The sequence below is a fragment of the Ylistrum balloti genome, unplaced genomic scaffold (assembly GCF_031769215.1).
Source record: "Ylistrum balloti isolate Yb309-2 unplaced genomic scaffold, AGI_CSIRO_Ybal_v1 Utg369856, whole genome shotgun sequence".
In the NCBI taxonomy this organism is placed as follows: domain Eukaryota; kingdom Metazoa; phylum Mollusca; class Bivalvia; order Pectinida; family Pectinidae; genus Ylistrum; species Ylistrum balloti.
This window is the reverse complement of record NW_026782006.1, coordinates 1,205,042-1,231,810: the sequence shown is the minus strand read 5'-3', so window position 1 is coordinate 1,231,810 and position 26,769 is coordinate 1,205,042. Positions and strand designations below refer to the sequence as shown.

General features: G+C 36.0%; 1 protein-coding gene across 1 annotated transcript in view; it reads right to left on the bottom strand.

The window, feature by feature from the left end:
- The window catches only part of LOC132545741 (synapse-associated protein 1-like), a 92,688-nt gene that overhangs the window by 32,728 nt on the left and 33,191 nt on the right, over positions 1–26,769 (bottom strand). The window contains exon 7 of the mRNA XM_060209431.1: positions 16,290–16,454. Coding sequence (XP_060065414.1) covers positions 16,290–16,454 — 165 coding nt within the window. The remainder of the gene's footprint in view (positions 1–16,289; positions 16,455–26,769) is intronic.

Below are 26,769 nucleotides of genomic sequence, written 5' to 3'. Positions count from 1 at the left end.
CTCACACAACACAATAACTCCCTATAAAGTGATAAGTATTCTCACACAACACAATAACTCCCTATAAAGTGATAAGTATTCTCACAAAACACAACAACTCCCTATAAAGTGGCCTTGATAAGTATTCTCACACAACACAATAACTCCCTATAAAGTGATAAGTATTCTCACAAAACACAAAAACTCCCTATAAAGTGATAAGTATTCTTGATAAGTATTCTCACATAACACAATAACTCCCTATAAATTGGTCTTGATAAGTATTCTCACATAACACAATAACTCCCTATAAAGTGATAAGTATTCTCACACAACACAATAACTCCCTATAAAGTGGCCTTGATAAGTATTCTCACATAACACAATAACTCCCTATAAAGTGATAAGTATTCTCACAAAACACTCCCTATAAAGTGATAAGTATTCTCACACAACACAATAACTCCCTATAAAGTGGCCTTGATCAGTATTCTCACATAACACAATAACTCCCTATAAATTGGTCTTGATAAGTATTCTCACATAACACAATAACTCCCTATAAATTGGTCTTGATAAGTATTCTCACACAACACAATAACTCCCTATAAAGTGATAAGTATTCTCACACAACACAATAACTCCCTATAAAGTGGCCTTGATAAGTATTCTCACATAACACAATAACTCCCTATAAAGTGATAAGTATTCTCACACAACACAATAACTCCCTATAAAGTGATAAGTATTCTCACAAAACACAACAACTCCCTATAAAGTGGCCTTGATAAGTATTCTCACACAACACAATAACTCCCTATAAAGTGATAAGTATTCTCACAAAACACAACAACTCCCTATAAAGTGATAAGTATTCTCACAAAACACAACAACTCCCTATAAAGTGGCCTTGATAAGTATTCTCACATAACACAATAACTCCCTATAAAGTGATAAGTATTCTCACAAAACACAACAACTCCCTATAAAGTGGTCTTGACAAGTTTTCTCACACAACACAATAACTCCCTATAAAGTGATAAGTATTCTCACACAACACAATAACTCCCTATAAAGTGGCCTTGATAAGTATTCTGGATCTGCTTTCATTTTGATCCATCAAATCAATACACAATACCCTTTACTCCATCAATCCTCTCTAACAATGTAACCTGAGATGAAGAAGTCTTCTGATAAAGTTACATTTGAGTGGGAAAAAGATAAAATGAAGACATTTTTTCTTTAAAAACAAATCACTTCCATTTTTTAATGTCTGACCATTTCAACTAAATCTGTTCAAGAATTCATGAAATGTTAAATCCACAACATTTTTCAGCCTCTGCCCCTGACTGATGACAACCTACATCTAATTAGCTCTGATGATACAATACTATGGTGTAAAAATTTACATCTTGTACAAATCATATCATGGGCCTGATAGGCACATGCACTGACATTGTTTATAAAACAAGGGACATAAGAAAAAAAAACAACCTTCATTATGACAAGGTGAGAATGTACCATCTGTTTAGGTTATGTGTATGACGTCAACATTTGAAGAAGTTGTCAGGTAATGAACTTTTGCCTTCTGTCTGTGTTATCATTACAATACCATGCATTTATCAGGATGATTTTAAATGTAAAATGATTGATTTGTATGGATATCCCCACCTCTAGAGTTAAATGGTTGTGACAGAATGATGTGGTTGCTGAGATACTGGTAACAAGGAGTGATCCATTTTATAATGCTATAAACACGATGATTCATAACAAACAGAATTTTGGTTGTTGGCCATCAGACTGTTAAACAACTTTCAATTGGCTTAATCTCATTGACAGACCATATTTTTCAATATAAAACAAGGACACTTAACTGGCTGCACATAAATACCCATCAACACACGGTCCAAGAGATGTTTTTGTCATTGTGTTCATTTGTCTTTGAATCAGTCTTTGCGTTTCTATATCATCAGTCAATCTGTCATATATCCTTAGTCTAATTGCCCTTTAACCTTTATCTGGTGGCATTTTTGCTTTTGGTAATATATGACCTTTGTCAATTTGACCTTTAATCTATTTCAGTCTTTGTTTGGTAGCCTACTTGCTTTTAGTTCTATTATACCCTACATCTAATTGACCTTGGACCTATTTGACCTTAAGCCCTTGTCTGTTGGCCTATTTGCCTGTGATTCTAAGTAGCCTTTGCCTATTTGACCTTGAATCTATTTCAATCTTTGTTTGGTAACCTATTTGCCTATGGTTTTGTATAGCCTTTGTCTATTTGACCTTGGACCTATTTTACCTTAAGCCTTTGTCTGTTGACCTAATTGCCAATGGTTCTATAAAGCCTTTGTCTATTTGACCTTGGACCTATTTTACTACAAGTCTTTATTTGTTAACCTGTTTTGCCAATGGTTCTATAAGGCCTTTGCCTATTTGACCTTGGACCTATTTTACTACAAGTCTTTATCTGTTAACCTGTTTTGCCAATGGTTCTATAAGGCCTTTGCCTATTTGACCTTGGACCTATTTTACTACAAGTCTTTATCTGTTAACCTGTTTTGCCAATGGTTCTATAAGGCCTTTGCCTATTTGACCTTGGACCTATTTTACTACAAGTCTTTATCTGTTAACCTGTTTTGCCAATGGTTCTATAAGGCCTTTGCCTATTTGATCTGGTTTATGTTTTACTATCAGCCTTCCCTGTCAGCCTTCTTATCTAAATTTGTTCTCTATCTGTTCTTTTATTTGTACCTTGAACCTATTTAACAAGAAGTCATCAATTCAAGTTTTGCAGGTAAGATTTGACTGAAAGTATAGCAATTATTCACAATTATTTGCATTCTTCCAGCTTCCACGAACTGAGTTCCTAATCATCTAGATCCTATAAACAAACACAGACTAGGAAGCAAAGCAGCCAGGATTTATGTGGATATTGGAAATAAAACCATTATCTAAGAAATCTGAGAGGAAGGGGAATCACCTGCCATTAAATGTAAGGAAATCTTTGCAGACAGTAAAAACTTGAATTTTTGTAACGTCTATGAAAGATCACCTTGCAGCACTTGTAAAGACACAAGGAAGACAGCCATCTCTGTATCAGAAAACTGCACTTCAGATAAAAGCAATTCTGATGATTACTAAATAAAAAAACAACAGAAATATACAACAGTAAAATACATTTTCATACTTTTGTACAGGGTCACTTACTTCACTGTCACATATAAACTTCAATAAGAAAAATGAACAAGGAAACATGTTTGAGAAATAAAATGCTCAGGACTGACCATGGTAACATGTTTGATAAATAAAACTCTTTGGACTGACCAAGATAACACATCTGACAAATAGAACACCCAGGACTGACCAAGGTAACACATCTGACAAATAGAACACCCAGGACTGACCAAGGTAACACATCTGACAAATAGAACACCCAGGACTGACCAAGGTAACACATCTGACAAATAGAACACCCAGGACTGACCAAGGTAACACATCTGACAAATAGAACACCCAGGACTGACCAAGGTAACACATCTGACAAATAGAACACCCAGGACTGACCAAGGTAACATATCTGACAAATAGAACACCCAGGACTGACCAAGGTAACATATCTGACAAATAGAACACCCAGGACTGACCAAGGTAACACATCTGACAAATAGAACACCCAGGACTGACCAAGGTAACACATCTGACAAATAGAACACCCAGGACTGACCAAGGTAACACATCTGACAAATAGAACACCCAGGACTGACCAAGGTAACATGTTTGATAAAGAAAACTCTTTTGATTGACCAAGGTAACACATCTGACAAATAGAACACCCAGGACTGACCATGGTAACACATCTGACAAATAAAACACCCAGGACTGATCAAGGTAACACATCTGACAAATAGAACACTCAGGACTGATCAAGGGAACACATCTAACAAATAGAACACTCAGGACTGACCAAGGTAACACATATGACAAATAGAACACCCAGGACTGACCAGGGTAACACATCTGACAAATAAAACACTCAGGACTGACCAAGGTAACATGTTTGATAAACAAAACTCTTTTGACTGACCAACATAACACATCTGACAAATAGAACACTCAGGACTGACCAAGGTAACACATCTGACAAATAGAACACCCAGGACTGACCAAGGTAACACATCTGACAAATAGAACACCCAGGACTGACCAAGGTAACATGTTTGATAAAGAAAACTCTTTTGACTGACCAACATAACACATCTGACAAATAGAACACCCAGGACTGACCAAGGTAACACATCTGACAAATAGAACACCCAGGACTGACCATGGTAACTTATCTGATAAATAGAACACCCAGGACTGACCAAGGTAACACATCTGACAAATAGAACACCCAGGACTGACCAAGGTAACACATCTGACAAATAGAACACCCAGGACTGACCAAGGTAACATGTTTGATAAAGAAAACTCTTTTGACTGACCATGGTAACACATCTGACAAATAGAACACCCAGGACTGACCAAGGTAACACATCTGACAAATAGAACACCCAGGACTGACCAAGGTAACACATCTGACAAATAGAACACCCAGGACTGACCATGGTAACATGTTTGATAAAGAAAACTCTTTTGACTGACCATGGTAACACATCTGACAAATAGAACACCCAGGACTGACCAAGGTAACACATCTGACAAATAGAACACCCAGGACTGACCAAGGTAACATGTTTGATAAAGAAAACTCTTTTGACTGACCAAGGTAACACATCTGACAAATAGAACACCCAGGACTGACCAAGGTAACACATCTGACAAATAGAACACCCAGGACTGACCAAGGTAACACATCTGACAAATAGAACACCCAGGACTGACCAAGGTAACACATTTGACAAATAGAACAACCAGGACTGACCAAGGTAACATGTTTGATAAAGAAAACTCTTTTGACTGACCACACAACACATCTGACAAATAGAACACATCTGACAAATAGAACACACCCAGGACTGACCAGGGTAACACATATGACAAATAGAACAAGGACTGACCAGGGTAACACATATGACAAATAGAACACTCAGGACTGACCAGGGTAACACATATGACAAATAGAACACCCAGGACTGACCAAGGTAACACATCTGAAATATAGACCACCCAGGACTGACCAAGGTAACACATCTGACAAATAGAACACCCAGGACTGACCAAGGTAACACATCTGACAAATAGAACACCCAGGACTGACCAAGGTAACACATCTGACAAATAGAACACCCAGGACTGACCATGGTAACATGTTTGATAAAGAAAACTCTTTTGACTGACCAAGGTAACACATCTGACAAATAGAACACCCAGGACTGACCAGGGTAACACATATGACAAATAGAACACTCAGGACTGACCAGGGTAACACATATGACAAATAGAACACCCAGGACTGACCAAGGTAACACATCTGACAAATAGAACACCCAGGACTGACCAAGGTAACATGTTTGATAAAGAAAACTCTTTTGACTGACCAACATAACACATCTGACAAATAGAACACCCAGGACTGACCAAGGTAACACATCTGAGAAACAGAACACCCAGGACTGACCAAGGTAATATGTTTGATAAAGAAAACTCTTTTGACTGACCAACATAACACATCTGACAAATAGAACACCCAGGACTGACCAAGGTAACACATCTGACAAATAGAACACCCAGGACTGACCAAGGTAACACATCTGACAAATAGAACACCCAGGACTGACCAAGGTAACACATTTGACAAATAGAACAACCAGGACTGACCAAGGTAACACATATGAGAAGTAGAACACTCAGGACTGACCAAGGTAACACATTTGACAAATAGAACACCCAGGACTGACCAAGGTAACACATCTGACAAATAGAACACCCAGGACTGACCATGGTAACACATCTGACAAATAAAACACCCAGGACTGATCAAGGTAACACATCTGACAAATAGAACACCCAGGACTGACCAAGGTAACACATCTGACAAATAGAACACCCAGGACTGACCAAGGTAACACATCTGACAAATAGAACACCCAGGACTGACCAAGGTAACATGTTTGATAAAGAAAACTCTTTTGACTGACCATGGTAACACATCTGACAAATAGAACACCCAGGACTGACCAGGGTAACACATATGACAAATAGAACACCCAGGACTGACCAAAGTAACACATCTGACAAATAGAACACCCAGGACTGACCAGGGTAACACATATGACAAAGAGAACACCCAGGACTGACCAAGGTAACACATCTGACAAATAGAACACCCAGGACTGACCAAGGTAACACATCTGACAAATAGAACACCCAGGACTGACCAAGGTAACATGTTTGATAAAGAAAACTCTTTTGACTGACCAACATAACACATCTGACAAATAGAACACCCAGGACTGACGATGGTAACACATCTGAGAAATAGAACACCCAGGACTGAGCAAGGTAACACATCTGACAAATAGAACACCCAGGACTGACCAAGGTAACACATCTGACAAATAGAACACCCAGGACTGACCAAAGTAACACATCTAAGAAATAGAACACTCAAGACTGACCCAGGTAACACATCTGACAAACAGAACACTCAGCACTGACCAAGGTAAAGAGCAGTTTAATTTTTTCTACATACTGGGAATCAGCTATGACAGGTTTTGAGTGGGTAGGCGGTGGGGTAGGGGACATCAATGGTTTACTATCATTAACACGTGACAAAGCCATTGCCAAGCAATGCATTGTAACATTTCAGTTAGTTATACTAAAACAGTTGCTATATTAATGAAACAATTGTTAATTGCACTTGGTAAAATATTTTCATATGTTTAAAAGCTATAGTTGACTGACATACACTAAGTCCAGAGACAGGACACTTTTTATTGACTACAAACCAAGATTATGTTCACAGAAGAGTTCACAAACATAAATAGACCAAATGAGATTTCTTAGTCCTGTAGTTTTATCTGACAAATAACTGAAGTATAATTCTCTATGTTAGTCAATACAAAGCTACATTACAAATGTAGGTAAAGGGAGTGAGGAAAGAAGCAGTGTTTAATGATGTCCACTCTACCTCCATTTAGAAAGAGTTCTAAAACTTGATCTTATAGACAAATCCCACAGTTGCCAGCAGAATTTTTGAAGTAGATTAAAGGGAAGCTAATATATCACACTAAGATTGTAAGCAATATTAAACCATAGCTTTGTTTCCCTTCAAATTCTTACCAATCATGATATCCACTGAGAGTGACCTCCCTTGCCAAGAAAGTCACATGAGTTGTCCACCTTGATACCATAAGGTAGTGGTGCATGCACAAAACAGAAAATAGAACCATAAACAACTGTTTACCTCATGTATTCCAAAAAACAAAAAAGTTCTGAATAGGACTTTGTTCAGGTCACTACATTATACAACATTAAGCTAAATTCTTGCTGTTTTCTTTTATTAAGCCTTATAGTTGCTGACCATGAGGAAAGCAATGCAAAAGCTTACATGTTAGGAAACAGTGGAATTTCAACTGAACATTAATCATATCATACTTTATGGACATTTTTAAAGTTGCACAGATAAACATCAATTTTGACAAAACTTCAACATTAAAAGATGTCTTTCCTGTTTTAGTGCTTTTTTTGTTTTTGTTTTTTTTATTTGGACACAAATTTGTGACCCCATATATGTAACATCCTTCAATATTAAATTAATTTGGGAAAGACCGTTCTTGACACAAAGAACTTTTTAAAGAATTTCATTGAGATCCCACTGTAATATGTTAAAACCATTGATATTATTGTCCTTATAGTGATGGGCTTACCAACTCTCTAATTTATTGTTGTTTTAATCTTCCTGCAAAAGTTCTTCAATAAGTTGTAGTTTCCATTCCTCATCAATCTGTCCATCTAAACAAACATCTACACTGTCTATATCACAGAAATCAATGCACACAACCAATGTGTTAGGCCAGGTATGAAGAAAAGTAAATGAAATATTTGAACTGTTCTACACAATGTACTAATTTCAATTTAGTACAAAGGTAGGGTTCAGAAAACAGTAAATGTAACCAGACTATTATTATATAGAGCAAAACTTGTAGATATGTCTATAGGGTACTGTATATGAGAAGTTGGTTTAGGTATATCTATAGGGTACTGTATATGAGAAGTTGGTTTGTATCTATAGGGTACTGTTAGTGAGAAGTTGGTTTATATCTATAGGGTACTGTAAGTGAGAAGTTGGTTTATATCTATAGGGTACTGTAAGTGAGAAGTTGGTTTATATCTATAGGTATATCTATAGGGTACTGTAAGTGAGAAGTTGGTTTATATCTATAGGGTACTGTAAGTGAGAAGTTGGTTTATATCTATAGGGTACTGTAAGTGAGAAGTTGGTTTATATCTATAGGGTACTGTAAGTGAGAAGTTGGTTTATATCTATAGGGTACTGTAAGTGAGAAGTTGGTTTATATCTATAGGGTACTGTAAGAGAGAAGTTGGTTTAGGTATATCTATAGGGTACTGTAAGTGAGAAGTTGGTTTGTATCTATAGGGTACTGTAAGTGGGAAGTTGGTTTATATCTATAGGGTACTATAAGTGAGAAGTTGGTTTATATCTATAGGGTACTGTAAGTGAGAAGTTGGTTTATATCTATAGGGTACTATAAGTGAGAAGTTGGTTTAGGTATATCTATAGGGTACTGTAAGTGAGAAGTTGGTTTATATCTATAGGGTACTGTAAGTGAGAAGTTGGTTTATATCTATAGGGTACTGTAAGTGAGAAGTTGGTTAATATCTATAGGGTACTATAAGTGAGAAGTTGGTTTATATCTATAGGGTACTGTAAGTGAGAAGTTGGTTTATATCTATAGGGTACTGTAAGTGAGAAGTTGGTTTATATCTATAGGGTACTGTAAGTGAGAAGTTGGTTTATATCTATACTGTAAGTGAGAAGTTGGTTTATATCTATAGGGTACTGTAAGTGAGAAGTTGGTTTATATCTATAGGGTACTGTAAGTGAGAAGTTGGTTTATATCTATAGGGTACTGTAAGTGAGACGTTGGTTTATATCTATACTGTAAGTGAGAAGTTGGTTTATATCTATAGGGTACTGTAAGTGAGAAGTTGGTTTATATCTATAGGGTACTGTAAGTGAGAAGTTGGTTTATATCTATAGGGTACTGTAAGTGAGAAGTTGGTTTATATCTATAGGGTACTGTAAGTGAGAAGTTGGTTTATATCTATAGGGTACTGTAAGTGAGAAGTTGGTTTATATCTATAGGGTACTGTAAGTGAGAAGTTGGTTTATATCTATAGGGTACTGTAAGTGAGAAGTTGGTTTATATCTATACTGGGTACTGTAAGTGAGAAGTTGGTTTATATCTATAGGGTACTATAAGTGAGAAGTTGGTTTATATCTATAGGGTACTATAAGTGAGAAGTTGGTTTATATCTATAGGGTACTGTAAGTGAGAAGTTGGTTTATATCTATAGGGTACTGTAAGTGAGAAGTTGGTTTATATCTATAGGGTACTGTAAGTGAGAAGTTGGTTTATATCTATAGGGTACTGTAAGTGAGAAGTTGGTTTATATCTATAGGGTACTGTAAGTGAGAAGTTGGTTTATATCTATAGGGTACTTTAAGTGAGAAGTTGGTTTATATCTATAGGGTACTGTAAGTGAGAAGTTGGTTTATATCTATAGGGTACTGTAAGTGAGACGTTGGTTTATATCTATAGGGTACTGTAAGTGAGAAGTTGGTTTATATCTATACTGTAAGTGAGAAGTTGTTTTATATCGAAAGGGTACTGTAAGTGAGACGTTGTTTTATATCTATAGGGTACTGTAAGTGAGAAGTTGGTTTATATCTATAGGGTACTGTAAGTGAGAAGTTGGTTTATATCTATAGGGTACTGTAAGTGAGAAGTTGGTTTATATCTATAGGGTACTGTAAGTGAGAAGTTGGTTTATATCTATAGGGTACTGTAAGTGAGAAGTTGGTTTATATCTATAGGGTACTGTAAGTGAGAAGTTGGTTTAGGTATATCTATAGGGTACTGTAAGTGAGAAGTTGGTTTGTATCTATAGGGTACTGTAAGTGAGAAGTTGGTTTATATCTATAGGGTACTGTAAGTGAGAAGTTGGTTTATATCTATAGGGTACTGTAAGTGAGAAGTTGGTTTATATCTATAGAAGTTGGTTTATATCTATACTGTAAGTGAGAAGTTGGTTTATATCTATAGGGTACTGTAAGTGAGAAGTTGGTTTATATCTATAGGGTACTGTAAGTGAGAAGTTGGTTTAGGTATATCTATAGGGTACTGTAAGTGAGAAGTTGGTTTATATCTATAGGGTACTGTAAGTGAGAAGTTGGTTTAGGTATATCTATAGGGTACTGTAAGTGAGAAGTTGGTTTATATCTATAGGGTACTATAAGTGAGAAGTTGGTTTATATCTATAGGGTACTGTAAGTATTGGTTTATCTATAGGGTACTGTAAGTGAGAAGTTGGTTTGTATCTATAGGGGTACTGTAAGTGAGAAGTTGGTTTATATCTATAGGGTACTGTAAGTGAGAAGTTGGTTTATATCTATAGGGTACTGTAAGTGAGACGTTGGTTTATATCTATACTGTAAGTGAGAAGTTGGTTTATATCTATAGGGTACTGTAAGTGAGAAGTTGGTTTATATCTATAGGGTACTGTAAGTGAGAATTGGTTTATATCTATAGGGTACTGTAAGTGAGAAGTCGGTTTATATCTATAGGGTACTGTAAGTGAGAATTGGTTTATATCTATAGGGTACTGTAAGTGAGAATTGGTTTATATCTATACTGTAAGTGAGAAGGGATGGACAAAGCAATAAATATCCTTTACATGGTTTTTAGTGAATTTAATCTGATGATCTTGTGTGTATAAGTCCATCCTAATGGAAACAGAGAAAACAAACATCTTTCTCCTGCAGTTTGTGGTGATATAATGGTGATGTCTGTACATTTGTTACCTTAAAGGGGCCAACATCAACATTAATAGAGAGTCAAATATCCCTGAACAGTGCTCATGAGGCATATGGACTTTAAACTTAAAGCTCAAAGAATACGAAATATTTACAGAAGCTAGAAAAAAGAAATCCAAAAAGAAACAAGAGGCCTACAGGCATCACCTGAGTTACAATGCTTTTTGTAACATGTCATAGAAATGACTTTTTTAAAAAAAAAATATAACTTTAACTATATTGTACACATAATGCAAATGTAAATTGTGTATACATTAACTGCCGTCCTATGCTAAGGCTTCTAACAAAGTTTGAATTAAAAGAAATTACACTCAAGATTTTAATTTTCCTATCCAGGAACTGTAGAATATCTTTGCAATTGCAGTCAGTTTGACCCATTTTTGACCATGTCCATCAGCTCCTGGTTGTTAGTCAAGGTCAGTTTGTACATCACAATCCAAGTTTAAACTATTTCCGAAAGAAAATAAACAAATTATGTTTAAAAATGTCATTTTCCTACATATAATACGGTAAATTTTACCCGCTTCGTACATAGAAATGTGAGACCCTGGAGTCATGAAATTGATATTTTCATAAAACTCTGTAAAACACTTCCATCCATGAAGGTTATTCAGTTGTATATTATCTAGGTAATGAGAAGAAGATGTTTGAAATTCAAGTCAATTTGACCCATTTTTGGCCCTGCCCAACAGTCCTTGGGGTCAGTCGAGGTCAATGTGTACATCTTAAAACCTGTTATCTTTAGGTTTTAACTATGAACAAATAATATTAAACAAGAGATCCCAGAGGGATCTTGGCGCCCACCATTTGAGGATCTGTTTTCAGTTCTTGAAGATTTGTTTATTTTTTTTTGTTTGTTACAAGTGTTGTAAATGTTCATGAACTGGTCTTCATTGAATGTACTCAATGATGGCACAAGATATTTTTATTGAGCACCTATTAGCAAATATCATTTGAAAAAGATCCCAAAGTATTATTAGATAGCAGTCAGTTACAGGTGGATAATGGAAAATATGCTTGTGCTGTATTACTGTCGACATCCAAGATGGCTGCCTGTGGGCCACCTTGATTTCAAATCAGTCCAAAAAAGGTACAATGCACAACTAGGGACCAAGGGGAAACTGCATATGAAATTTGAGAAAGATCCATCCAGTACTCTCCAAGAAATAGCAGTAACAAACTTTTACTTCCAAAATCCAAGATGGCTGCCTGTCAGCCATCTTGAATTCAAATCAGTCAAAAAAAGGTACAATGCACAACTAGGGACCAAGGGGAACCTGCATGTGAAATTTGAGAAAGATCCATCCAGCACTTTTCCAGAAATAGCGGTCACAAGAATTGTTTACGACGGATGGACGACGGACGATGGACGGATGACGGACCACGGACGCAGGGTGATTTGAATAACCCACCATCTATTAGATGGTGGACTAAAGATGTGATTTTCCTCCCTCTCTACGCAAAATGTGACACCCTAGGGTCATGCAATTTACAATCTTGGTAAAGCATCTGAAGGCCTTTCCATCCATGGAGAGTACTTGATTCTACCATACCTGGGATTTGAAAAGAAGATTTTCAAAATTTCAATCATATGACCCTTTTTGACCCTGCCTCAAGCCCCTTAGGGTTGGGTACCATTTTACAATTTTGGTGTGCCTTGAAAAATTTGTAAAATTTCACTGAAATCAGTTCCGGAGTTTCCCAGAAGAAGTCGAAAATGTTAACGTTCACAACACATGATGCCGGTCAAAAGGGGGTCGCAAAAGGTCACCCTAAGTCTCAGGTGACCTAAAACACATACTCCTGTATCCAGCAGGTGCTCAAGCATTCCTAACCAAGTTTGCTAGCTAGGTCAGTGTGTTTTTTCCACTCAAGGTCACACATTTTAACAAATAAGGATTGTTATCAGAGGAATGACATCTTCTTTATTCTAATTTTTACACAAAGAATGGCCAGTACATTTGTTCAAAACACTAAATATTCATCAGAATGTTTTATCACACAATACCAATTATTTCCTTGTGAATTTGTAAGTATATGCTGCCCTGAGAATATAACAAGTGAGGAGATTTCTGATTATAGTAGAATTAGGAAAACAAACTTTTATTAATACATGTTTACAGCTTTTATACATCCTGACAATAACACGATCCAGCTGTGATATCCTCTAAAAATACTTAAGTTTAAAGAAGCAATCTGGTTTTAATCAGACTGACAACACAAACGTAAACTAGACATTGTGAACCATTAAAGGTTAACCTTGACTGTTAGCCATTCCATACAGTCAGGTAAACCAATTAATCAATGCGATGGTTTTTAAACAAAACAGAAAACCATTTTGGTAACTTGAAAGATGGAGGATCCATAGATCAAAGTGTACTTTTTATGTTAATTAAAATTACACATCTTTTGATATGTCTAAACCTTGTCATCACACAGATTTTATTTCCAGAAATTTTGTTTGTGTACATCAGAATTCTCCAGGATCTGATTCAACACTGAAATATTTTGATTATAAACTAATTCATTGTTATTTAATGAATGTAAAAATTAGTGATGCTATCCAGACTGTCTATATTTGTGTAAGATATCAATGAACATATTTGTACAGTGTGTATACAGATTATCAATAGTGTATACTTAAGAATATTTTACATTAAACAATGGTTTCCTTTCTTCCCTGTATTCGTTAAACTATTCCGACAAGTTTTTGGTTATTTATAACTCCAGGTGGGTAGACATATCTAATGTTGATGTTGAATGGCAGTAATCCAATGAAACGGTCAAGGCTGCAGTGATCATACACAGATTAGGTTACCTAATGCAGGTTGTTTTGATATGTAAACAGTAATGGGATCAGCCCGTTTTTTAAGAGCAGTTTCCTGCCCCGAGGGGGTAATTTCCAATGTGATTATGTAATCTGAACAGTTGGTCAGCAGACTATGACTGGTGTCAAATTAACATGTGACAGCTCGGGGTGACTACAGCATAAATATATCACATAAATTTTAGTGAAAAATAAAACATGTTACTTTTCAGTTATTTTTTGGGTACATTTGGGGCAGCAATAAAGGCTTTCCCTAGAGAAACATTGTTGTAGTTAGAATGAAATATTGATCAGAATGAAAAGCGTGAAATGAAGCTAAATAAACACTAAACAAAGGTCAGCTGACTTTATCATTGTGGTCTGTTAGAAAGTATCGCTTTATATATATACTGAAAAGGTACAAACCGCAGCAAAACAAAGGGTTCAGAAATCATTGCCTTTTCCAAAATTCTTACCATTGGTCAAGTGTCAGTGTACCAATAACTAAACAAGAGGTCCAGTAGGCCTGTGTCACTAGTTTCTGATTTGATCAGTATTGCTTTAGTGCGGTACTACATATTGAGTAGGTACCATTACAAAACATGAACTGTAACCTTATTTAACCTTTAGTTCTAACCTAGGATATGTATAGGTATAATATGTAACCAATAATATGTAAAGTTTTGTAAAACAGGACAAACTTCATCACAGGACAACAAAGTAGTCCTCGAGGACTTTGTCCTGTAACACTGGCAAAATGACCACTTTTGGTCCTGCAATGTCTAAGCCTTCCTATGTACAGTAAAATGACAGATCTGAATCTCCATTCCCTAGGAATGTACCTTATGTTGTGACACAGATAACTGCCCCTTTTAGCCACTTGTCCCCTTGGGAGTCAGGGACTTTATAGTGTTTGAACCCAACAGAATCAGCTATAGATGCTCTTTATCAAAGGTTGGCAACTTTCTGATGAGTTGTTGGACATCAAAGTTTATTTCTCTTTATCATTCACAGAAACAAGTCTTTAAAACTAATCATTGAAATATTCATGTGAATTTCAGCATGTTGTTTATCAACCATTACATAAGAGGCAGTCTCTGAACACCACCTGTGAATCACATTTATCCAGGCCAATAGCAATAGTGATATTCTTTGTTTCTTGACAAATAACAGTCATATTTCATTGAGAGAAGTAGAAACTTTGATAAAATACCAAAGCTTATACCTCACCAGTCGAAAAACAAAACTGCTATTCATCAGAAAGCACCTTGTATTGGGGTAAGTTTGAATAAACCAGCTATGTCTATATGTACAGTGCCCTATTCATCATTACTCTGTCTGATAATATAGTTTTACATCAAAGACAGTAAGATAGTTAATATAAAGTAAATATATTTGGATTAAATATGACAAATTAATTGCAGTACACTGAGAGTTTTCTGTCATTTTACAGAGCTAGCTAAACCACAGTTGTTGTTCCTGTAGTGTACATTAATGCACTCTAGTAACATTGATACACTGCAAATGCTGTGATCTGATTGGTAAAAAATTAGAGAAAATATCAAAATTTGTTATTTTGACGTTGTGATAATATCACTGGTATTTCAATTGTAAAACCTTATATTTCATTGTGAAAATGGTCAGAGAATGACTATTAACAATAATGTCTTCAGAGGTCAATTAATGTACAAGGTCAACTAATGGTTATGCACTGTTATCCAGTTTTGGTAAAGTTTGGTATCAGACAAATTAACATTGCATGCCTTTTCCTACCAATCCATACATGACACAAATGGCTGAAGCACGATGTAGAAAATTGTATTTCTAAATCTAAGGTCAAATGTCAATAGTTACAATAGTTCTTGACATCTTTAGTTTGGTATGTCACACAAGTCATTCCCTAACTTCAAACCAAAACTAATGATTACATCCAGTAAATATACCATGCTCATGAAACCTTTATTTCATGTGTTGAGATTAGGTTCAAAGGTCAGATAGAGACGTTGCCCTGTTCCTAGGTTGTATAATTAGTCCTATGTACCAACTCTGAAGTGTAATTCTGAACCAGTGTCTGACAGATATGCTCCATAAACAGATATAAAACACAAAGCCAATACTATATAAAGGAACAGAACAGATGTCTTCCTTGTCAAACAAACCAATTTCCTTCTGATCAATCTAGACACCTAAGTCTCTCAGGAATTCCATTTCTAATTAAAGACAAGTTATCAAAAAGTCCTCATGTTAAGCACAAACTCCAGTTTTTTTACAGTAAAAAAGATCAAAGTGTATAATTATATGTTATGTCATTATGTTAACTATCCACGAATCAACAGTCCACAGTGAACTGATACAAATCATTCATCATAAAGCTATTTAACTGTCTGTGATAACTGCATGTTTGGTATGATTAAAAGTATTAGACACCATTCTACTCACCTTCTTCTTGGATATTTTTGTCTCCTGTAATTTCATCAACACCGAGGAGCTGCATTTCTTTCCGGAGATCATCATCGTTGACGTCATTTTCTTGAAAGTTATCACTAATGAATTCATCTTGTGGAGGACTGCCTGCTACAAACTCTTCTTCTTTTGGAAGGTGATCTAGAACGACACAGAATTAGGTTCTATTCATTATAAAGTCATCGTTAGCAAACTAATTCTCTAAAATAAAGACAGAAATTAGCTGCAGACAAACTAACACTATTCCTCACTTTATTTAGGTATAACCAGCAGATATATAAACACAATTCCTCACCTCATTTAGGTATAACCAGTAGATAAACACTATTCCTCACCTTATTTAGGTATAACCAGCAGATATATAAACACTATTCCTCACCTTATTTAGGTATAACCAGTAGATAAACACTATTCCTCACCTTATTTAGGTATAACCAGTAGATAAACACTATTCCTCACCTTATTTAGGTATAACCAGCAGATACATTAACACTATTCCTCACCTTATTTAGGTATAACCAGTAGATAAACACTATTCCTCACCTTATTTAGGACCAGCAGATACAGATAAACACTATTCCTCACCTTATTTAGGTATAACCAGTAGATAAACACTATTCCTCACCTTATTTAGGTATAACCAGTAGATAACCAGTAAACACTATTCCTCACCTTATTTAGGTATAACCAGCAGACAATACACCTTATTTAGGTATAACCAGCAGATAAACACTATTCCTCACCTTATTTAGGTATAACCAGTAGATAAACACTATTCCTCACCTTATTTAGGTATAACCAGCAGATACATTAACACTATTCCTCACCTTATTTAGGTATAACCAGCGGACAGATAAACACTATTCCTCACCTTATTTAGGTATAACCAGCAGACAGATAAACACTATTCCTCACCTTATTTAGGTATAACCAGTAGATAAACACTATTCCTCACCTTATTTAGGTATAACCAGTAGATACATTAACACTATTCCTCACCTTATTTAGGTATAACCAGTAGATAAACACTATTCCTCACCTTATTTAGGTATAACCAGTAGATAAACACTATTCCTCACCTTATTTAGGTATAACCAGTAGATAAACACTATTCCTCACCTTATTTAGGTATAACCAGCAGACAGATAAACACTATTCCTCACCTTATTTAGGTATAACCAGCAGATAAACACTATTAACACTATTCCTCACCTTATTTAGGTATAACCAGTAGATAAACACTATTCCTCACCTTATTTAGGTATAACCAGACAGATAAACACTATTCCTCACCTTATTCCTCACCTTATTTAGGTATAACCAGAGATATAACACTATTCCTCACCTTATTTAGGTAACACTATTCCTCACCTTATTTAGGTATAACCAGTAGATAAACACTATTCCTCACCTTATTTAGGTATAACCAGTAGATAAACACTATTCCTCACCTTATTTAGGTATAACCAGCAGATATATAAACACTATTCCTCACCTTATTTAGGTATAACCAGTAGATAAACACTATTCCTCACCTTATTTAGGTATAACCAGTAGATAAACACTATTCCTCACCTTATTTAGGTATAACCAGTAGATAAACACTATTCCTCACCTTATTTAGGTATAACCAGCAGACAGATAAACACTATTCCTCACCTTATTTAGGTATAACCAGCAGATAAACACTATTCCTCACCTTATTTAGGTATAACCAGCAGATACATTAACACTATTCCTCACCTTATTTAGGTATAACCAGTAGATAAACACTATTCCTCACCTTATTTAGGTATAACCAGCAGACAGATAAACACTATTCCTCACCTTATTTAGGTATAACCAGCAGACAGATAAACACTATTCCTCACCTTATTTAGGTATAACCAGTAGATAAACACTATTCCTCACCTTATTTAGGTATAACCAGCAGACAGATAAACACTATTCCTCACCTTATTTAGGTATAACCAGCAGACAGATAAACACTATTCCTCACCTTATTTAGGTATAACCAGCAGATACATAAACACTATTCCTCACCTTATTTAGGTATAACCAGCAGACAGATAAACACTATTCCTCACCTTATTTAGGTATAACCAGTTAAACACTATTCCTCACCTTATTTAGGTATAACCAGCAGATATATAAACACTATTCCTCACCTTATTTAGGTATAACCAGTAGATAAACACTATTCCTCACCTTATTTAGGTATAACCAGTAGATAAACACTATTCCTCACCTTATTTAGGTATAACCAGCAGACAGATAAACACTATTCCTCACCTTATTTAGGTATAACCAGCAGATATATAAACACTATTCCTCACCTTATTTAGGTATAACCAGTAGATAAACACTATTCCTCACCTTATTTAGGTATAACCAGCAGATATATAAACACTATTCCTCACCTTATTTAGGTATAACCAGTAGACAGATAAACACTCACCTTATTTAGGTATAACCAGATAAACACTATTCCTCACCTTATTTAGGTATAACCAGTAGATAAACACTATTCCTCACCTTATTTAGGTATAACCAGCAGACAGATAAACACTATTCCTCACCTTATTTAGGTATAACCAGTAGATAAACACTATTCCTCACCTTATTTAGGTATAACCAGTAGATAAACACTATTCCTCACCTTATTTAGGTATAACCATATTCCTCACCTTATTTAGGTATAACCAGCAGAGAGATTAACACTATTCCTCACCTTATTTAGGTATAACCAGTAGATAAACACTATTCCTCACCTTATTTAGGTATAACCAGCAGATAAACACTAATAACCAGTAGATAAACACTATTCCTCACCTTATTTAGGTATAACCATATAAACACTATTCCTCACCTTATTTAGGTATAACCAGTAGATAAACACTATTCCTCACCTTATTTAGGTATAACCAGTAGATAAACACTATTCCTCACCTTATTTAGGTATAACCCGTAGATAAACACTATTCCTCACCTTATTTAGGTATAACCAGTAGATAAACACTATTCCTCACCTTATTTAGGTATAACCAGTAGATAAACACTATTCCTCACCTTATTTCGGTATAACCAGCAGACAGATAAACACTATTCCTCACCTTATTTAGGTATAACCAGTAGATAAACACTATTCCTCACCTTATTTAGGTATAACCAGCAGACAGATAAACACTATTCCTCACCTTATTTAGGTATAACCAGCAGACAGATAAACACTATTCCTCACCTTATTTAGGTATAACCAGTAGATAAACACTATTCCTCAGGTAATTTAGGTTATTATTTATGAAGTATGATCTGAAATTTCTGTTGTTAGACAACACTAATCTGATTTTAGTGACATTTCTAACACTGACCTTGTCTAAATCACATTGATATAATTTGATACAAAGCACAGTCCATACAGCAGCATACTTTAAAATGTATGTTGATTTTAATTTCTAAACATATAATTTTGATGATTTCTTGCTCAGTTAGAAGATATCAGTCTGTTCTGCTACCATTACTACTATATACAAAAGCTGAAAATTGATCAAATTTATGCCTAAAGCAAAAACGATCTCACTTTGACAGTGATTGCTATTATCAATTTTGCTTGCTCTGTCAGTTTTTTTCTACATTTCATACCCTAGCATGTGTTGTTTTTATGTTGTAAATCTATAAAATGAAATGGTATGAAGTTTATAAGGCCATATTGATGGATTTTACAAGTATTGAAAGACTTTTAAAACCTTTGGTTTATTTCTTTACAGTGGATATCTTTGTATTGAGTACATGGTTATTCTGTAGGTAAACAACAGGCAGCACTAAGTTACCTCCCTTGGTATTTGGCACCATGCCAGATTTTCCCCGTAACAAAAACAAACTTTCTTTATCAGCATGAGTTCAGGTAGTATTGATTAATGAATTATTATTAACAATTGATACCTGTATCTGGATTCTATACTCACAACCATACATTCACATTGTGGTTATAGGCCCTATTCAAAGTTGAAAATTACAAACACAAAGTAATATCAAAACATATTTATTCAATAAGAAAAAAAAAATTCAAAAGAATACAGGTTGTACATACTAACTAGACTTTCTGCCATCAACTCACAAACACTACTGATTTGTTTACTACCTATCAGACAAGGTATATATATCAGCCTTGATCTTTGGGGTTGTGACAATCACTGTGCTGTCTATGTATGAGGTAAACTCCAGTGAAAGTATAACTAAACACATGTATTTGTGTAAATATTAGTACATACACAATAACTACCACTTCTTATACCAGTGTAATTCTACATAAATCAATTTTTATTTTTACAAACACAGCTATGCACTAAGAGCAAGTGTTATTTACAGGTACATCTGTCACACATTCTGGCTGAATATACAGAATTAAAGCACAAACAACTGTAATATAACTCTCTAGTCTTTCCTTCTTCAATAGATTCTGGACCTTAACAGCTATCACAAATATCAATAGCAGATAAAGATGGTTCAGAATGACAAATATTCAGAGATATCATTTGTTACTTATCCCAAAGTAAAAGCCTTTCCAGCTATTCACTGCCATTTAAATGTTGTCTTAATTCGGATTAATGGCCCATACAGATACAATAGAAGTGTTTTCCCTATAACATACAGCTGAAAGGACAATCAATCAGCGTGACTACTCCCATACCAGTGATCCATGAAAGTGGCCATCAGCATCAATGACATACAAAGAACTGTATCATAGCATCCAAACACAACTATCTCTGGGGTACCTAAGTATATAAAGGTCACACAGAATCACCAATGTAAAACACAAAACCAAGGGAAATAACTCTCAACAAACCAGACACAAACAGAAGATTACAGCAAACTCTAAGTTAACACTTAAAAGACTTGACACACAAACCAAAGTTTATAAACAAGGACCATAATTCTGAGCTTTAGCTTGTAAACCTGAAAACCTAAGTTTGTGTATAAGTTGATAGAACAGGATGCCTTAATAGCCATAAGTAGTAGGAATTTCCTTTTAGTCCAGCAGATGAGTGACCGGCTAAAGACCACAGGGTCGCTAGTTCGAACCCCAGTGGTATCAGGGTATTTTTTATTATTCCATCTAATATAAAGTTTGGTGGGTATAAGCTATTGTAGGTTGTGATGCTTCCTTGGAGATAACGAACCTTGATTGTCAATGTGGGACTTCGGGACCCACAAAATTTAGGTTGTGTAGGTGTGATCACCCTGGAGCCTCGATTCATTACATTATATTTGAATCTAAGAGACATCACTCCAACAAAGACTTGAAGACTAGATGCAAAGCAAACAGACAGAATACTGCTAGTCTTTGGTGATTATTTTAAAATCATTGCTCTCTTTAAAGTTGATCAAATCATCAGTTCAAGCCATGTGTCTAACAGACCATCAATTTCAGCTCTATAAACACACTCAGAACCAGTCCCAGTTAGTGATATTAGAAATGATGGACACTGAATACAAATATCTTTATACAGTATAACAAGACATGTACTTATGTTGTGTATTCACAAAACTCAATTCCATTTACTCAGCTAGATGTTTGTAGAAGAAAACAATTTCTGAATTTACAAGTAAAATGTTGTCAGTGTTGATAAAACAAGAGATGTTTACCCAACATAACTATGTGACCTAGTTTTAAATTTCTTTGTTTGACATTACACAGGTAGACTGAAAGGTCAAATGTCAAGTGGTGTGTGGCTAATCATATTCAAGAACAAGAGGCTCATGGGGCATGAAATGCTCACCTGGATATTTAAGTTTTCACTTCCAAACACTTTTATTCACAACTGCTACATTTCAAAAAAAAAAAAAAAAGGAAAAAGGATTTTTAAAAAATCAAAGCTCTAACCTACATTTCAACAAGACCTTCATCCAGGCAGTCTGCCCATCCGGACCCCCCTCCTCCCTACCAAGTACAGATTTGATGAAGTCCTGAAGTTTCCTATGTATATAGAATAAATTGAATCCTGACTACTGAGGTTCCTGTACACACAGAATCCATGACACCCTAACGAATGAGAGGGGATGTGTAGGGTGTATGTGTGTGCACTGTTTATACAAGTATACAAAATCGAGTTCCCTTCAAGCCAAATTTGGACATCTAATCATTCTTAAAGAAGAAAAAATGATGACATTTCTGCTTTTAGAGCCTGCCCTTCAGGCCCCAGAGCCTTTCTAACAAAAGGAATTTAAAGAATTCACTAATTTCCTCTTTTTGGGGCCCATCTCTCAACCCCAGAGAGCTTACCGTTTACACAAAATTGAATTAACTTTCCCCAAGGACGATTCTGGGGAAATTTAGTCAAAATCTGTTCAGTTGTTCATCACCATAGTTGGTAGTGTTTCAAAGAAAATGTTGATGGATGACAATGGACAGACAATGGGCGTCAGGGTACAGCATAAGCTTGCTTTTGTCCTTTGGACTGCATTAGCTAAAATTCTTTTTGCTTAGCAATAATAAAAAGCAAATAATCAAAGAGACACCTGACCAATACAAAATTTGTAAGGTGTACAGCCCCTTGGTAGCTTACTTCTTTCCTCAACTATTATCAGGGACGTATAATACAGTACGTCCCTGCTATTATCAATAACAAAGATAATCAAGGAGAGCAAATTTCAAAATGGAGATTTTCTTTTTCAACCAAAATACTAGAAAGCCTAAGTAAAGAGGTAAAAATTAACCTCTAATCTCAATTATATCTATATAAAATCTATCAAAATTGTACTTTTGTTTGTAACAGGTTGTTCTGGTTGCCCCTTGTTGAGGCCCCTTGGTCTCACTAAGGCACTCTACGGCATATGCTGTACTCTATATATGCAGGTGAACTCTGTCACAGGTCACCGAACACTGGATGGTAAACAAGTTAATCCAAATGCCACTGTCATGTACAATTTATTGACTTTCTTAAAAAACAGTATCAAATTACATTGTAAAATGTTGATGTTATGATAACTCTATTTGTGGTATTCATAGATCACAGAAAAATTTGAAGTCAACATCAGATAATATAATAACAAATATAGCATATTAATATTACATTGTACCCATCGGTTTTTAAATGTAATTTAACAATTAACAATAATTTACAAGGCCTGACTTAACCTGCCAAAAGTCATGCACCCACAGATTTTGAATTCTGTATACATGATATGTATGTAGTAAGTAACATTGTGGTATGGTACTGGATCCTAACAAACAAATGTTCTTTGCATGCATGTTACTGGAATGGGTATATGATCAATGAAGTAATAGCGACAGTACGGACAAGTGAATTGTCAAATTTTCAATGGATGCCGAAGGCCTTTTTAAAAGGGACAAAAAACCATCTTAAATTGAGGGAATCCCCATCTTTCATACCATAACTTAAGTCAGTTTTATGTCCCTTATAAAGGGCCTTCAGCGCCCACCAGCCAAAGGGATTATCGCAACACCTAAATTTACACTAAGGTTCTTGATTTTTGTTGATAACTTTTTAATCGTTTTATGTTCTATGTATGTGATGTAATTTATGTAATATCTGTGTCTTGATAAAGGGGCAAATTGCTGTGAAAATTTGACAGTTCACTTGTCTGTACTGTTGTTATTATTTCATTGATCATACCAGTGTATGTATCCTGGTTCTGGGGATGGGGAGTGTAGAAGGAGGGGAGATGGTTTGAAAAGGAGGGGAGAGGGTTTGAGAAGGAGGGTGGAGGGTTTGAGAAGGAGGGGAGAGGGCTTGAGAAGGAGGGGAGGGTTTGAGAAGGAGGGGGGATGGTTTGAGAAGGAGGAGAGGGTTTGAGAAGGAGGTGAGAGGGTTTGAGAAAGAGGGTTTGAGAAGGATGGGGAATGATTTGAGAAGGAGGGAGGAGGGTTTGAGAAGGAGGGGGAGGCTTTGAGATGGAGGGTTTGAGAAGGATGGGGGAGGGTTTGAGAAGGAGGGAGGAGGGTTTGAGAAGGAAAGTTTGAGAAGGAGGGAGGAAGGTTTGAGGAGGGGAGGGTTTGAGAAGGAGGGGGAGGGTTTGAAAAGGAGGGTTTGAGAAGGATGAGGGAGGGTTTGAGAAGGAAGAAGGAGGGTTTGAGAAGGATGGGGAAGGATTTGAGAAGGAGGGAGGAGGGTTTGAGAAGGAGGGAGGAGGGTTTGAGAAGGAGAGGGAGGCTTTGACAAGGAGGGTTTGAGAAGGAGGGTTTGAGAAGGAGGGTTTGAGAGAGAGGGTTTGAGAAGGAGGGAGGAGGGTTTGAGAAGGAGGGGGAGGGTTTGAGAAGGAGGGGGGAAGGTTTGAGAAGGAGGGAGGAGGGTTTGAGAAGGAGAGGGAGGCTTTGACAAGGAGGGTTTGAGAAGGAGGGTTTGAGAAGGATGGGGGAGGGTTAGAGAAGGAGGGAGGAGGGTTTGAGAATGAGGGTTTGAGAAGGAGGGAGGAGGGTTTGAGAAGGAGGGGGAAAGGTTTGAGAAGGAGGGGGGAGGGTTTGAGAAGGAGGGAGGAGGGTTTGAGGAGGGGGGAGGGTTTGAGGAAGAGGGAGGAGGGTTTGAGAAGGAGGGAGGAGGGTTTGAGAAGGAGGGAGGAGGGTTTGAGGAGGAGGGAGGAGGGTTTGAGAAGGAGGGGGAGGGTTTGAGGAAGAGGGTTTTAGAAGGAGGGTTGGAGAAGGAGGGAGGAAGGTTTGAGAAGGAGGGTTTGAGAAGGAGGGGGGTTTGAGAAGGAGGGTTTGAGAAGGAGGGAGGAGGGTTTGAGAAGGAGGGTTTGAGAAGGAGGGAGGAGGGTTTGAGAAAGAGGGTTTGAGAAGGAGGGGGGAAGGTTTGACAAGGATGGATGAAATTTCATTTGAAATATTCGACTCTCATTTTAACTTCAACCATTTGTCTAAATTTACATTTTGTATGCTTTTTCACTCGCTATAAGGCTCATTTGGAAACCAAAGCACACTTAATTGCAAGATGGAGTGAAGTGGAGTGAGTCACATAGAAAGAAAGAAGAAAGCAAGACAGGTACAAATAATAGGACAAGATCAAAATGTGTCGGAAAGAAACAATATATAAGTATCAACTGAGTAAAGAGGAAACTAGCCTCAACCCAAATAAATAAATAGGTGGGTGGGTTTTTTTTATCCTTATTTCTGAATGTAATAAAGTTTATTGCAGACAAATGCTTTTTATATCATGAACCCTGTAGAGTACATAATACAAAGCACATTAAGGAATTAGGTTGTAGTTTAAATGTATCTCTCAGTAGCAAATTTACTTTAACTTTCCATTAGGATCCAATTGCTTATCAATGCAGTGGAACATTGAGAATGAAGCTATGCTAGATGTCTGTCATCAAAACAAAGTGTCAGCAGCAAATATAATTTACCTGAAAATCAATGTAGCTCTACAGAAATGTATGTGACACACATGTTCCAGCTTATATAATGTGCTCAGAACAGCCAACCAAGCTGCATCAAGAAACGATTGCAGTTTCTCAGATAAAAAGAAGGCAGGGACAGGTGTGAAACATGCATACATAACTAGCCCAGGTAGAAAGTGAGGCTTGTAGCTTCTGAATTTGATCTTGATGATTTTGTTTCCTAACAATGTAAAGGAAGACATTTTTTCACTATCATAATTGTCACTAAACTACACAAAACACATCAATTACGGTGTTTTAATATAATTTAAAGAATTATTTCAAAGATTCTTTTAATTTAGAGTTCAGATATTTTCAACAAAAGAATATACACTTGTACACAACATAATGTACAGGTGTGAGAATACTCATGTATACAATGTAATGTACAGGTGTGAGAATACTCATGTATACAATGTAATGTACAGGTGTGAGAATACTCATGTATACAATGTAATGTACAGGTGTGAGAATACTCATGTATACAATGTAATGTACAGGTGTGAGAATAGAATACTCATGTATACAATGTAATGTACAGGTGTGAGAATACTCATGTATACAATGTAATGTACAGGTGTGAGAATAATCATGTATACAATGTAATGTACAGGTGTAAGAATACTCATGTATACAATGTAATGTACAGGTGTAAGAATAATCATGTATACAATGTAATGTACAGGTGTAAGAATACTCATGTATACAATGTAATGTACAGGTGTGAGAATACTCATGTATACAATATAATGTACAGGTGTGAGAATACTCATGTATACAATGTAATGTACAGGTGTGAGAATACTCATGTATACAATGTAATGTACAGGTGTGAGAATACTCATGTATACAATGTAATGTACAGGTGTGAGAATACTCATGTATACAATGTAATGTACAGGTGTGAGAATAGAATACTCATGTATACAATGTAATGTACAGGTGTGAGAATACTCATGTATACAACATAATGTACAGGTGTGAGAATACTCATGTATACAATGTAATGTACCAACAGACCAATGGACAAACAGACAATTTCCAGAGTACCAACTGACCA